The following is a 16,730-nucleotide window of genomic DNA, read 5'->3' on the forward strand; positions in this document are numbered from 1 at the left end:
GCAGTAAGGATTGAGGATCTCCAGGATTTACAGGGGCCACAGCAAGCATATATAAATTTGAATCATTGCAAAGAGGAGTAGACCTTAAAGCGGTCTTGAGCGTTGACCCTCAACCTGTTGGATACCTATGGAATTTTTGATTTTCCACTAAAACCTGCTTTTGGTATTGTTTGATTTTTTGGTATTCAAAATGGCTGTGAAAAATACACATGGTGGTTTTTGAGACACAGCTGGCTAGGTCAATGTCAGTAAGTGGAAAGAATCTTGAAAATTTGAAGGGTCTTGAAATGAATGTTTGGAGCAAGCAGGCACTAGTCATAATTCTGCAAATAGTCACCAAGACATAAAGCAGGGGTGCATGCATGCTTTTGGATCATACCATATTGACAGCTGTCAAACGTGGATGTAAGCTTAGCTGGTAAAGCAGAAAAGACCGAAGTGAGAGCTATGCTGTGTCTTGCAGCTAGTGGGGGTGTGTAAAGGCACTTCAACCGATACCTGAACAGATTGCATAAATTACTGCTTGTTCTTCAGAGAAAGGTGATGGCTAGTCCTCAGACCTGGTTTAGGAAGTGAATGTAATCCTCCCCTAAGGAAGATTGCTTGTGGGTTGTCAAATGCACAGTAATGTAGCAGTTAACGCTAATGACAGGTATTTAATTGTATAAACTGCGCAAATCAGTCAGATTTTCCCTATGGATGTAATTGCAGTAAAGGTATGCTCTGTAAAGGATGCTGAGGAAAAGGTGGTATAAGTTTTGGAAGAACTGAGGCTCCAAAGACAGGCAATTTTCCTTGCCCACATTTTCCTTCCTATTATTTGCTGTTTCAACTAGACCCTTTCACACAGCACACTCTAAATCTGTCCTAGGACACCACAGATGTTATCCAGGAGTCCAAAGTCTTGAATCTTATTTTACCTCTTTTAATGGGTAACTTTTTGCTATATCTGTGATTCTATTTGCATCTGAGGTAAGATATAAGAAAATAGCATGCCACAGAAAAATACAGTTTCTTGTAAATATGACAGTTATTACATAGAGAGCAAGCCTTTTTTTTCCACTAGCAACCGTGAAAAATATCTTTGATAATATTACATTATGAATCAGAACATTTATTACCAGTATTGTTTTGCTAGTTAATGTTGGAAATTAATTCAGAAAGCTTCCAGTTTCATCCACACCAATAGGCTTAGAAATTAACTTGTTATAAATGCTGATCTATCTGTAAATATGTGAAATAAACAGAACTGTTGCAACTGTCTGTGAATATAGGACATCCAAATCTTGAATCCTTTGATGATGACAATTTCCTCCATTGACATCCCAGCCTTCCAAGACCTGTTGCCAGTACTGCAAGCCATAGTCAGTGCAGGACTGAGGCGCTTGCTCTTTACATCCTGCGGCACTCTGCAGAGTGATGCCAGTCTCTGCAGACTGAGTCTGGCTGAGTAAATTTGACTGCTGTCATACTTAATGCATGGCACTGACAAAACTGCTGACAGCTTCCTTGCTTTGTTGTCAGTTATTGAGTTGCTGACCTGACCCAAATGAATCAAGTATTTTATCTTTTGCTCAAGGAATTTATATTGACTGTCTCTAGCTTAGAAATAATTGAGAAGTAAGAAAAAGGGAGATGATAATAGTGATAGTACCCATATTAAAATGGAATTGTTTTGTATTGGCTATGTAGGGTTTCATTTTGCTTTTAATTTGGTCTAGTTCAGCTAATGTTGCAGGTCCCAATAAAAAGTTTATCTGTTCAGCTACTATCATAGATAACTGTCTTCTCTAAGCATCATTTCATTGTGCCTATAAAAAGCACAGTGATGGCAATATATGTCACATATATGTCACATAAAATAGCTTTCTACCTTTCCCAACTCCAGCAAGATGTTTGCAGTTTTCAAGGTAGATCAACAAGTTCAACGGTTGCTACTTCTATATGTTGTATGAACAAGGCTACGTGTCCTGGATGGAGGTTTCCTTTTACTTATTGTTGATTTGCAGGTTATTAAGTTTTCATAGTTTAATATTGTTGGTTTATTTTCTGTGGACTAGAGTGGTTGGCCGCAAATACTTTTCATCTTCTTCCCCTTTCAGAGTACTATGGTTTTGAGGAGAAGTATTCTTCATCTGAAATGTGTGTTCCCAGCCTTGAGTTGCCCCTGACTAACTTGACACAATCACATTAAATGTAATCTACTCTATGTGTAGAATTCGAATTGCATAAATGCAATTTCATCCTTACAATTTTACATCTTTGTCTTTACTTTTAACTATTTACAATCCTTCCCTCAAAGTTCAAAATGTTATTTCACTGGAAGATTATGCCTGGCAATTCTGTAGTAGGTACCCCTCCCCATGGAGGCAAAATAATGACAGCATGCTGTTTGAAAATCCGTTTCTGGTCAGAGTATAAGGGATAGCTAGGAGCAGCATTTCAGTTATAGGCACTGTGCATTCCATTTCAGCTAGACAAGGAATCACGTTAATCCTACAAGCCTCAACAGTTCTTTGTGTCTGAAAAATGTTCAGTATTTCACACATGATTATTAAATACTTTTTTTTAACCTGCTCTAACCGTCTTCACTGCTTTTAAATTTTCTTTTCCTTCCCTTTCATGATCTTCTTAATTTCCTGTCAAATACCAGAAGTTGTAACTTGATTTAAGCATAGGTCTGCAGAAGCCAACTGATGGTACCTTCAATTTAAGTGCACAAAGTTACAGTTATTTACTGCATTTAGGTGCATGACTGCCTTCAGACTTCATGGAAGGTGGCCACATAAAATCCTTCTGCAACAGGCAAACAGACCCCTAAAAATGAAACTCCAATATTTCATAGGCATGCAGGGCTCTATAATAACTAATATCCATCTCTTTATGCCAATCTGACAGCTTTCAAAAGGATTGAATAATTTTATGGCTAACAGTACATCTGGTAATGTAAGGTCAGAATCTGTTCTTATTTTAGAGATGTGGTCAGCATGCAGAAGGTGGCCTTTGAGATAAGACAGTGGAAATTGAGTTCTGAGCTGGCTCTTACCATCCTCAGGCAACGGTGGACGAAGTGCTTAACCTCAGTTTCTCAGTAGTAAAACATATCTAATTATGTTCAATTACTGTTTCAGTGCTTAAAGTTCTATTCATTGAGCTTTCCTTTAGAGAAAGATTTTTATTCATCTACTTCAGTCACAAGAACATTCATTGTGCATTTGCTGACATTCACTGTAGATGAGTGGGAACTGTTGTTCTGAACCATTGGATCCTGTCTAAACTGTTGTTACCAGGTAGTCCAATGCTTATATTCAATAAGATGTGCCATTTGCTAGATACTGTGGAAAATTATGGTGAATGTTCTCACTGAAAATACTCATAAGGGTATCCTAAGAGAATGGGAAAATATATGGGGGAGGAAATGTTGGAATAAAATGAAGGAGGTCTAGTGTGCTGCTCTAGTGGGCTCTTCCAGCATGCTCTGAAACGAGAGCAATCTGTATGAAACCGGGAATTTTATCTCTAAAACCATACCTGTGTTTTTTCTGAAGCATTAAAGTTTAACTCTGTTCTCATATGCTTTATGCACCACTACTGTACTCTCAGTACAGGACTGGATGCATTTGAGGACTAATTTTTAATATGTTTGGGATATCTTTCTATAACCTTGTTTAAACAAATATTTGAAGATGCTTAATAGAACATAAACCAGGCAAAATTTCCTGGATTAACTTTCAAGTCCATTTTGGAGAGAATATTTATAATTTCCATGTATAGCAAAATCCTTTAGCTACAGGGTAAAAAATACAGAACAGCATCTCTACTTTGGAAATCCAATGTTCTGATTTTTTGAGGAAGAGATTATAATCTTTGCATGAAACCAAACAGCAGATAAATCAATTTTTTGCTGGCGCAACTACAGACACAAGCAGAAGGGGTCTTCTTGACTTACTGACAAGTGAATTAGTGGAACAATCTATGAAATGCAGATAATGTCTACTACACTTTGACTTCAGGGTAAGATGTTCCAGGCCCCAGAAGGAAGTTGTACAAAACCAGTCAATTTAATTACCTGTCAGAATGAAAGAAATTATTGCTCAGTGTCTGGCATTTCATGCCCTAAAACTATAGGAGCTCCTGTGTAGTAGCTAGTTTTTATGTTTAAAATAGTAGCTAGGCTTTTTTTTAGCTAGTAGTAGTAGTAGCTAGTTTGAATGCAAAACGTGCATCTTTCAGGTGCTGGGTTTTTTCTTGTGTTCAGTGCTGGATTCTTCTGTATAGCATGTTTCATAGTTCTGTGACAGTCCTCTGAAAGTGTAAAACTCTGAAAGGGTGCTTAATGAATGGCTTTATCTGGTAATCATTTAATCTTGAATTACATTTAAAAATTAATGAAAGCATCTAGACTAATATTAAGCACAGAACTGCAGAGCCAACTATTATCAAACTTTTTATGACTGTACTTGCTCATTCATCAGATTTATAAACTGTTCCATCTTTGTGTTCTGACAAATAAAAACAGCTTCCAGGTTTATTGGCACTGGAGGCAAGCTATTGCAGTGGAGATAAAAATGTAGAAGATATTAAAAAAAAAAAAAATTCTTGCAGTGAAATATGAAACCTAAAAATACAAAATGAGAAAGTTACATGGAATGTTAAGGTTATAAATAAATGTAAGTTGATATTTTACTCCACTTAATTCTTTCTGTCACTTCCTGCTCATATCACCTACCGACTTTAGCAAAAATTCTTCAGAAATACAGGTAAATATATCACAAACCTGCTATGTGAACGTTTCTTTTCTGTTCTGCTCCTTTGCTTTTGTTTTTACTGATTCATTATAGAGAATTGCATTTGTAGGTATGTCAGAAGACCAAAGTATTTTCCTTTTCAGTGCATTTTAATTAATTTTGCAAATTTTAGACCAGGGTACAATTCCTTAAAATCCACAGGTCTTAGTTTGTGGTTTTATTTTTTTTTTATCTGAAACCAAGGAGACCCAGAGAGGTTACAGATAACTTTACTACTGTATATATGAAGCAAGCAACCATTTTCCAAACATAAATGGTATAATGGTATAATTTGGGACTAAGAACAAGTGGGAATTTGCACCTATTCAATTATTTTCCCATATCTCATTCATATATATATATATATATATATATATAAAAATAAAACTTGAGTTAGTGCAAAGTAGAGCTATTTCCAATGCAATATCTTCTTTACCCCTGATATTTGCAGGTTTTTATAATTCAGGGTTGGGGTCTTAGAGCTGAGGAGGACAATTTTCAGTGAAGGGAAGAGAATTTAGCCACCTGAAGTTGAAAGTATTTTGTTGTGAAAAAATATTGGCTTTGTTTTGAAGGAAACTTATTTCAACATGTAATGAGAGCTTGAAAAAAATTAAATATTGTCAAATGCAGCCATACAGGTTGTTGAGTGATTACATTCCCTACTGCAATACCAAATTGTAATTGGAGTGAAGAAAAGAGTTCTTTTGTTTCTTCAGTTGTGCCGAAAAGTGCCTATTCTAAATTTTCAGGGGAGTAATAGTTTTCTCTTTGATTAGTCTGATTTATAATTTTTCAATGTACCTAACCTGTAAGACAGCAGAATTATTTCTTAGGCACCCGCAAAGAGTGTCTAGCTATGTTGCCACAGACTACACTAGGTCTCAAAACCCTGTTTTAGGAGATTTATCCCAAATGTATGGCTGAGTTGTATGTGGTGGTAATGTGCATACATGTGCTAGGAACTCAGGTTTAGTCAAATAGATTATATAAAATATGCTTCTATAAACATTTAGGTGTCAGGTACAAAATAGTGCTCCAGAAAGTAAAGTGTGAATAAATTGTCCAAGAAGAGATGTAGGGAAATTGATACATTAAATATTGTTAATGCAAAAAGTTTTCTGAATATTTTGAAGAAAATGGCTGATGTAAAGAATCTCACTGAATTAGCTTGCAGTTATCTAATGAGTCCAACAGCCCTTGAAAATGTCTTACAAATAGAAGTGCTGAAAACTTTGTATCTTAAATTGCATTTAATTTATTTTTTTATTTTAAATTCATGCTTTTTATTTACAGGTATGAACTTGGACATGTAGCTTTTAAATTTATTTATGTCCAAACTCATTAGTTATATAAGTTGGTCAATGAATGAGTTAAATTTGAATGTTTTAATTAATTAATTTAATTAATTTAATAGTTTTTTAATAACTAGCTGTATATGCGGGAAATAATCAACATGCCTATTGTAAAAGGTGGTTTGCAGTTCACAAGACTTAAGTGGTCCTTGAATTGCACAGAGTTTTCTCTCTTTCTTGATCTTACAAAAATATAGAAGAAATGGAATTATCTGTCTACATCTATTTGTGAGTTAAATTGCAGTTTCTGAAAGTGATACTTTTATGGCACAGGCTTGTGGCCAAAGAGGGAAAAGAAAGTTCTGTGTAAGGTTTCTGAAACTGTGAAATCTGCAGGTTACACCTACACTTGGACAGTGCTTTTGTCCTTGGAAAACACACAGTTTAGATCAAGAGTAATAAGTACTTCGTGTTTTCATAATGTACAAAAATGTGGAAAAAAAGATAATTTTTTTTGGTAAAGGGTAAAGATAAAATATGATGTGAGGTAGGGTTCAAACTTTGGACTTCAAAAATCAAAAATAAGTTATTCAGCGTGCATTTCAGCATTCTTTCATTTCAGAAGGTTGACTATAACATAAGCAATATTGTTTTAGAAGAAACTTCTTTATGAGATATTTGTTCATTCTGGTTAGAGAAGTAAATATCCAGACTTTTCCATTAATATTGACTGCTTTTTGGCCAGTTAAAGAAATATGATCTCCCTGCTGTTCTTGCTGAATAAAAACAGCTGCGCAGATGTCTTTGATCTGCATGATGAAACAGGATTACCTGAAATGTGGTATCTCATTTGGATACCATTGATACATTTGCGAAATATCATTTGCACCAACCCCACAGTGCAGTCAACAAGAGCCACTTCCCTGCTTTTTTTGCCACATGGCATAAATGTACCTATGAGACTTTGAAGCCAGAGTAACAAGAAAGTTGCTAAATACTTTTCATTGTTTTAATGTTAAATATTTATGTATTTTCCTTATAATAAGAGTTCTAAAAAGTAGTGAACATATCTAGTTGTATAAAAAGTTACTCCTGCAAGAAATGAATAGAAAATAGTGAACGTTATTTTAACCTCCTACACAGCTTATTATAACAGAAATATATATTAATCAAAGATAAATGGGTGTGGATTGCAGATTCAAATAAGTCATACAGTAGGTACCTCTTTTCTACACAATATATTATCTCTGGTTATGTACAGAAAAGATTAGCGTTAAACTTCTGCATTACAGGCATGATCCGTAATTCAGTTTTATTCATTAAATCTCACCATTTTTCCCTTTATATCCAGATATTTCACTACTGCATCGCAGCATGCATATCTTCCAACTTTAATAAGTCTGCAGGATTAACACAGAAACATGCAATTTATAGCAATAAAATTTTACTAAATTAGAGCACATTTGTTTTATAAACTCATTCTTTTTTTTTAATTTTTCATAGTACATATTCAAATTATGATTAATGTAAAAAGAAGGTCAGTTTATTTATTTAAATAACTGTTTGTGCTTCTCTCACACCAAGGCAATTACTTTTAGACTCTGAAAAAAACCCCCAAAACCCAAGTATGAATCTAAATATAGCTGTAAGCATTCCTTTAAAAGGTAATTAATAAAAAAATACCAACTTGTATTTCAGTTCATGTTAAAATGCTCACAGTAATTTTGACCATGATGCCGCTTTAAAAATAGCTTATAACAGGAAGCTGAGATAAAACAGAAGGACCTTAGGAAACAAGAGATAGTTGCCTCAGTAGCAAATTTCAGTACATTCATCAACTTCAGGAAAATACGTTTTGTATCAAAAATTCTTATTGTGCCTAAGAATAAATAGTTTAGTAGTAACACAGTTGAAATCAGCAGGATCCATTATACCACTGCCAGAGAAATGCAAAATAAACAGTGGTAGCTGTTCAGCAAATTATTTGAAATTCTTTTAATATAAAAAGTAAAAGAAATGTTCTCTAAAAGGTTTAGTATGTGGAAAGTTATACAGTTCTAAATCTTTGCTCAGTATTGTGCTCAATTTTCATACTTTCCAGCATCGGTTTTGTGTTTTCTTGTGTGAATATCTCTATCATTCAGGTAACTAAAAGCCTCCATCAAAAATACTTTCTTAAAAGCTTCTATACTTAAAAGCTACAAAGTGAAGCCAAGAGTTGCAAAGTCAAGGACAAGAGACAACAATGAAAAAACCTAAGAATTCCTAAACTGATCCTGTGATTTTAGGACAGAACAATTACTTTTTAATCAAGTCTGACAATGCTGTCTTTCTTTTGTAATTAGCTGTACACAACTATGTGAGGCTGTGGAACATTGCAGTACCCAGAGAGAATGACACAAGCTACAGGTTATAACTCTGAGCATCTTGCCTGGAGCTGTCAAAATCTCAAGCTGACTTTCAGTTTATTTCCCCAGCTGAAACGCTCAAACAGGGTAGAATCCTTATTCCATGGGTAAGGTGAACTGAAAGAGGCTTCGAAAACCTCTACACGAATGTAGGGAAGAAATTTTCCTAATGACAGGAGTAAGCTAAAAAATCATCTTTGGAGTTGCTGCATGTTGCAATCAGTGATAGAGGCCATTGCTCACTGGTTTTGGAAGCTTTGTAGCCCATGGCTCAGCTGGTCACATCTGTTCCTTCTGTACCCCGTCCACTTTGCATCCTTGCACAAAACATGATGCAAAGCTTCACTTCAGATGAAGTAAAATTATTTGTAGGAAATGGCATGCTGAAATGTTGATATGTGTCTTGAAAATACAGTGATTTTGGTATTCTCTTGCCATTTCTTTGGCACTTTTGAGGGCAGTTTTGGTCTCCAAGTATCTAATTTTGTGGTTTACTCAGCTGGATGTGGAGTCCTCATTGAAATTTGTGAGAGCTTGGAGAAAACTGTTCAACTTCTGAAGAATCAGTTAAATCAGTTAAATGAATGTACACTGTTTATAACATAATGCAGTTTTTATTACAAAATTTGCTTCTGTGGTTTTCAGTATATAGAGCCATTTTTTAATTGATTAACTGAAGGTTCAGGCAAAGCACCAGCATCTATATTCAGATTTTTTTTTTTTTTAAGATTACAGTATATAAATATTTGAAGTATGTAGGTTCTTATTGTTAACTCTCTTACAAATTACCTGTACTAATCACGAAATATCTATTGCACAAAAATTGGGCAGTGTGTAAAGACCTATGAGCATCTGAATCATCTGATTCCTGCAGTGTACTCCAAAAAATCAAGTTCAGTTCTTTAGGTAGTAATGTTTTATAGTCTGGAAGTGTTGGACTGCTTCGTTTCAATGGAGGAAAACAAAATGGGAGTTACACAGTATTGTGATGGAAATGCTGACTCTGCCAGTACAGGAATGTCAGAGTATTTCATTTTGACTTTTCTTGCTGGACATACTTAACACCACTAAGGATAAAATTACTTTTTAATTTACAACTTATCTCTCTGCACTTTCTGTAGTGGTCAGAGTTCCCTATTATAATTTCTCCCTAAGGCTGTATCTTAAAGTTTCACTTCAGCTGCCATTTTAAATTAACTTTAAGAGTGTGCAGAGAGGAAAACCTCTCTATTCCTCAGTGACTCTCAAAAAACATAAGTTCCAGCAGGATTGTGCATTAGAGAGAACCTTGAACTGTTTTTCTTAAGACCCTTGTGCTTACTTAGTCAGTGTACTGTTCAACTCTGTTTATATTTTGTTCAGGGTCATTAAAATCCCAGACACACGTGCTCCTATGCATTTCCATGCGTAGAGGATTGTGAGGCCATAAAGAAAAGAAGAGTGAAAAGAAAGACATACTGTGTGGATTGCTACTTGGTGTCAGTGTGCATGAACTGCTGCTCACCTGGCATCTGACTGTCCTTTTTTGTTTGCTGTTCTAGTTCTGTCGCCATGTAGCCAGTGGAAAAGCAAAGAGGGTTTGAAGCATGAAAAATGAGTACCTAATCAGTGTTCCCCTGCTACCAAAAAGCCTCTGACTTGCTTCCTTGTCTAGTGACTTTCCAGTTTAGTGATTGTGTTTCATTGTCTGTGTTAAAAATTAAATTCCTGTAATTTTAATATACAGGAGATACAACGTAGGTGAAAAATAAGCATGGTTGAAGAAAAAGCAAGAAAGAGTGGTACAGTGCAAATGCACACGAGAAATGGCAGAAAGATAATGAAGAAGAAAATAGGAAAGAGCAGAAAATGTAATTTGAAATTTGGCAAGATACAGAATGACTAATGAAATTTATTTTGGGTACATGAAATGTATGTGCCTTTTTTTTAGGGGTTTTTTTGGTATTTTGGGGTTTTGGGGGGTATTTTTTGGGGGTATTTTGGTATTTTGGGGGGTTTTTGTTTGGTTGGTTGGTTCGCCATTATGTGACATCTTACAGTAGTTTCTGTTCTCTTTCAAGGGGACAGTTCTCTACAAATTTTCATGGATGGTAGCATGGCCTGCAGGAATGCACCTATGGTGCAAGCTGGAATTCCTACTCTGTGGACTGACATACACAAATAAATGCAAACCCTTTTGTTGGTCTCTCTGCCTGTTTTGTTCCTATTTGCACACTTTATGCAATACTGAGAACCTACAACAAAGGGATAGGGAAATGAGTTGATATTTTTATAGTTGGTATCCAGAAGTTGTGAAAGAGGCATCTTTTTAAAACAATGTTCTCTGTGTAGGGAATTCTCCTTTTCTCAAAGCAGCTGCAGTGCATTTGTTTCTCTGTGTTACTTTCAATGTTTTTTGGGTTGGGTTTGGTTTGGGGTATTTTAACTCTCCAGAAGTATTGTTGTCTTTTTGCGGCTAGAAAGTAATCCTGTTATCCCCAAGAGGATCAGTAGGCTGGAATAGACTGGATATGAGTTAATGCTGCCCTAGTTAGCATAAAACTGGAATTTTCATGTAAGCCTTGCTTTGTGGCTATTTATCTGTGTCTAGCCATGAGTGCTTCTCGTTTCTTTGGCTCAGTTTCCCTTTGATAGTGATTTGTTTCTTGCTTTAGTGATCCCTCTGCAAAAAGAGGGAATGCTTTAAAGATTTATCTTTCAATCTGTTTCAGTCCTTAGGAGCAGAAAATTCTCTTACCATGATTATTGTAATTATAATGCAGTAAGGCTGACTGCACAAATACCTATGTATATATAAAAGATTAAAAAGTAGAATTCAATGTGTGTTAAGGAAGAAAATGCTTTACTTATTTTTATTCAGTGACCCTTTCTTAAATTCACAAATTCTCTTGAACTGAACTGGCAACTGGCAAATTATTGCCAAATAAGTATTTTAATTGAGTATTTTCTTATTGACCTAATATTGATGTAATCACCAAAAGAAAATCATGACAAGTAATCCTCCTCTTTTATCAACATGTGCATAGAAAAAAAATACAATTAGAAAAGGAAAGAGAGTACAACTAAATCTCTTACAGCATACGTCATTTCAAATACCTGTGCTCTTGCCAAATGTGAAGGTGAATTCTTCTTTCCGCAATAAACAGTGGAGTCCCACGCCAGGTGCGTTTCCCATGCATCAGACATTGCCTTAATGATAGCTGAGGTAATTTGGTATTGAATTGCTTACTTATGCGCTTTTCTCTGGGGCAGAGAGTGTCTGATGTAGCAGGTCAGGACTCGTTTTCACTATGACACTGATGTGATGCAACAAGTCTTAGCCCCAGCTGGTGCTGAGGAATTGCTCCCACTACTTGAGAATAACTGTGTGTATGCACAAATCAAGGGACTATGTAGAACTTGTCCTCCTAAAGAAACAGATTACTTATTAAATGTCTGATAATTTTTTTTTTAATTTAAGTTCTTATGCTTATGACAATTTCTTAAACATTTTGTGAACATGGAATTTAGGAAACAATAGAAAGCCATACTTGCATGAAACTAAAGTGGGATCTGTCTGAGAAAATAATTAGGCTTGGAGGAGAGGTTTTCCTTTGCAGGATGTTTCTGGAAAGGAAAGAAAAATAGAACAAATGGTTATGTAGGGCCTCATATTACAGGCTCTTGTCTGTGATTGTCTAGAAATTGAATTAACCTCTCTCTTGTGCATATTGTTTAAAATGTAGCTTAGGAAAGGCTACACAGAGGTTAGGACTCTGAAGGTCTAATAATCACAAATAGTAGCAGAGGTCCTTACGCTGGTAGAAGGGACAACTTGTGACAAGAGGAAAGGAGGGGAAGGAGGGGGAAGAGAAATGTTAATTTTGGCAGTAGAGCTGACAGAATAGATTTGTCTCCAAGGCAAACTGTTGTAAAAGTAGGCCAAAGGGGTCTGCTGAGTAAACAAATGGAAGTTTGTTAGTTCTTTCCAAAAATGATATTTTCTGTGTGCACTATCTAGGCAACTGAAGACAGAAAAGGAACTTGTTAGTATTTTAATTACAGAAGACAATTGCATATAGCTTTAATGCCACTATCAACTGGGTCTTTTTGCCTTTAGGAATAAAACATCTATTGTTCATGAACACAGAGAGCTTGCCCGCAATTATGATGTTCTTAAGGGGAATTGTGTTATGTGTAAACCTGCTAGGTTTCTTCAATCTTCATTCTGAAATAAGTATGACATTTCAAGTTTTACAATGTAATATTTTCAGAAGGATGTTTTAAAAGATTTTTTATGTTAATTACATGAGGCTTAGTAATTAAAGAACAATAAAAGTGAGGCAGTTCAATTCCAAAGACTCCTCACTGATTGTTATTTTATAGTATCCAGCATCCTGTAATGTTGCATACTTTACCTAAATAGGCTGGGGAGAGTTCTGTAACTCCTTGGGGTTATTTTGGTTATTGGGGGTAAAGGGAAGTCATCTGATAAGGAGGGGAAAAAAGAGATTAATTCTGAAGTATTACTGGGATGTAAGTGCAAAAATTCTCTCATGAACAAATTAAAGGAGAAATACTGTGGGGGTTTTTTGTGGCAAATTTAAAATATCGAAAAATTAATTTTTTTTTAATTCTGTCATCTTTTACTTTGCATTGACTATCCATAAATTTCTGAGATTATATTTGTTAATTTTAAAAAAATATACTACAGGAGAAAACTATAAGTGTAGGGCCCTTTTGAAGCTTTCTGTCAAGAATTGCTCATTTTGTCTTTACTCGCATTAGAGCAAGATTTGAATATTGGGGTGGCAGAGGAAGAAGAGGGAAAGGTGGGAAGGGAGAGGACATGGAAAAGCACAGATTAGGATTATGGGGTGAGAAAAAGGAAAGAAGGACTGGGAAAGATCAGAGTGGGTTTGCACAACTGGAGTGGGAATAACAGGCTTGGCAAAATTAGTTTTCAAGATATACGGACAATTTGAGAACAGAAGGATAGTTGCTCACTAATGATTTTCCCTAAGTGACTCTCCAGTCTACGTCCCCTCCCTGCAAAAATGCACAGCAGACCCTATAAATGAAGAATTATCCACTGCTCATACTTGTTGGGCTGCCAGAGATAGAGATAAATCAGGGCATAGCCTATGGGAATAGGATTACCTGATACAAGGGAATCAAACAGAAAAAAAGGGTTTTCTGAAAACAGAGAACAGAACACGTACTTTCACGGCAGCAATGTGGGCTGAGAACATAGACTAACTCTTTAGGCAGTTTACATTGGAAAATGCTTCTCATGATGTAAACAAAATTGTGCTGTGCTTTTACGTACTTATAAGTTGCCATAGATAAGTGTCTATTTTGTCTGCACCTAAATCCAGCACTTTTTGATAGTGGAATATGTATTACTTACCTACGTAAAAATCCAGGTCTAGAAAATCAGTTTATGTTCTTGATCTAAGGCAAGAATAAACCTATTTAAATCTTACCAATATAGAACCTGTGCCATGGGATTATGTTAGATTGACCAGGCATGATGGATGAAAATCACAGAGTGGGTAAGGGTGGAAGGGACCATAGTGGGTCACCTGCCCCAGCCTCCCTGTTCAAGCAGGGTCATGCCAGAGCACATGGCACAGGATTGTGTCCAGATGGTTCTTGAGTATCTCCAGTGAGGGAGACTCCACAGCCTCTCTATGCAATCTCTTCTGGTGCTCAGTCACCCACACATTACAGAAGTTCTTAATATTCTCGTGGAACTTTCTGTATCTCATTTGCTTGTTGCCTTTTGTCTTATTGCTTGGCACCACTGAGCAGAGCCTGGATCCATCCTTCTGATGGATCCTTCAGATACTTATGTATATTCATGAGGTCCCCTCTTTGCTGTCTCTTCGCAAGGCTGAACAGGCCCAGCTCCTATCCTCATAAGAGAGATGCTCCAGTTCCTTAATCATCTTTATTGCCCTCTCAACAGGAGCTCCAGGTCTCTCTTGTACTGAGGAGCTCAGAATGGGACACAGCACTCCACATCTGCCTCACCAGGGCTGAGTAGAGGGGCAGGATCACCTCTCTCAACCTGCTGGAATGCTCTTCCTAATGCAGCCCAGGATGCCACTGGCCTCTTGGCCACGAGGTCACACTGCTGGCTCATGGACAGCTTGGTGTCCAACAGGACCCCCAGGTTCTTCTCCACAGAGTTGCTTCCCAGCAGCTCAGCCCCCAGCCTGTGCTGGTGCCTGGGGTTATTCCCTCCCCAGGTGCAGCACCCTGCATTTGCCTTTGCTGAACTTCAGGTGGTTCCTCTCAGCCCATCTCCCCACCCTATCGAGGTCCCTCTGAAGGGCTGCACTGCACTCTGGGGCATAGGCCACCCCTCCCAGCTTTGTGTCATCAGTGAAATTGCTGAGGAGGCACCTTCTTTTCCAGCCAAGTCATTGATGAATAATACTGGGCCAAATATCAACCCCTGGGGGATGCCAAAACTGACAGGCCCCCAACTAGACCCTGTGCCACTGATTACAAATTCAGATATTCTGTGTGCAGAATCAGTGGGGTTTAGATAGATGGGAGTGGTACGTTATATTGAAATGGAATAGCCTGTGATCAAAGCAAGCCAATACACAAGTTATGCATTAAAAATTCATTTATCAAAACCAGGACGGGAGGTAGATTTAAAATGTAGGTGTGTTGTGTACAATTTTCTTAGTATTCAGAAATGTTTCCCTGCATTCTATACAAAGTTTATTCTAGCAAGTTATTTCTTTGTGAATGCCATTAAATACTTCAAAGCACCATGTGCTGATTTCAGTAGCAATTTAGAATTTTGCAGCAGAGTGTAATGTCTTCTTACACTCGGTGTGCGATGAGCCTGAACCAATCCTTTATATTCTTTTTTTCTTTGTCTTCCTAAATGTGTGTGGGCTGCAGATGGTTCTGTGAAGGAAAAGAACTGCAGAATTCCCCTGACATTCAGATCCATTCTGAAAGTGGAGGACTCCATTCACTAATTATAGTAGAAGCCTTTGAAGACGACACTGGACGCTATACTTGCCTGGCTTCAAATTCTTTTGGTTCAGATAGCACATCAGCTGAAATATTCATTGAAGGTAAGAGGTAAAATACTTAAATACTTGATGCATATAAGTGAAGATAACTAAGCTGAAGTTTACTTTTGGTTCTGTATATTAAGATTACATCAATATGGCAGTATTTTTATGGTATTCCTCGGCTTTCCTTAAACAAAACACATTTTAGACATCCCATCATATTAATTCAGCTATTTCAAGGAATGTATCAGGAATTACTTGTTGCAGTGTGCTATAGGATTTTTTATATATTGATGCTGTTTCAGAGATTTCTCTCTGGCTGGAGTCTGTAAGGTTTTCCCCTCCTTAGCTCCTCCTCTCTGGCTTTCCCTGGTTGGCTCATATGAGTTAACTACACCCCTCATCCCTCTCCTGATAACCCTCTGTGAAAGCCTCCCTCGGGGTTCACCACCTTGGCTTTCCAGCACTCTGCATCCTCCCCTGCCTCGCCACCCTTCTCCACCATCCCTGAACCCTCCCCTGTGGACCTCAATAAATTCCCTGGAAATCTCAGGTGGTGATCCTGCACTTCTTCCACCACACCTCTACAGCGATTCGCGTCCCCAGCAGCTCCACAGCCTGCTGCAGCCGCATGTGTGCCTGGCGTGTTTCGGCTCCGGGCAGCCTCTCCCACATTGTGGCGTGGGGTGGCTGCTTGAGAATTGCTAGACTGCGCTGCTGCAATTACTGAGTAGATTGCTCTGTATTTAGGATAGAAATGAGATAAAGAATGAAATAGAAGAAACCAAGAAAGCCTTTGGCATATCTTTGGCTTTTAAGCAGTACCTCTGTAAATCACTAGTTAAAGATTTGACTGGTGATAGCAATAATGATTTTCATTATAGCAGTAATCCCCATCTCAGTTCTGAACTGCTTCCCAGTGCAAATAAATGTGGCTGCCCCAAATGAGTCTTCCTCAGTCATGTGTAAATGTACTATAATCCTTTATCTTTGATATACCAATTTTTAAGTCAGATTAAAGTCAGTCATACTGTCCAGAAACAATGGCTGTTTATTATCAAAATATTTCTTCACTGCAAGACTTTTCTGAACCTTACAGATTCTAGTAAGTTTTCTGGACAGAAGTAAACGTGATTTCAGAAATACTCAGGTGTAATATGAATATATAATCCTGTGTGAAGTTATAAGGAAGCAAAAGTTAATGAAACATCTAGGTAG

The 16,730-nt window shown here is 37.0% G+C and overlaps 1 protein-coding gene across 3 annotated transcripts in view; it reads left to right on the forward strand.

Annotated features, from left to right (window-relative positions):
- Positions 1–16,730, forward strand: part of PALLD (palladin, cytoskeletal associated protein) — a 190,356-nt gene that overhangs the window by 50,298 nt on the left and 123,328 nt on the right. For all 3 annotated transcript variants that reach the window (XM_085058643.1, XM_085058642.1, XM_085058641.1), the window contains one exon: positions 15,394–15,572. In XM_085058643.1, coding sequence (XP_084914769.1) covers positions 15,394–15,572 — 179 coding nt within the window. The remainder of the gene's footprint in view (positions 1–15,393; positions 15,573–16,730) is intronic.

This window comes from Lichenostomus cassidix, chromosome 4, assembly GCF_008360975.1.
Source record: "Lichenostomus cassidix isolate B80296 chromosome 4, HeHo_3.0, whole genome shotgun sequence".
Lineage (NCBI taxonomy): Eukaryota > Metazoa > Chordata > Aves > Passeriformes > Meliphagidae > Lichenostomus > Lichenostomus cassidix.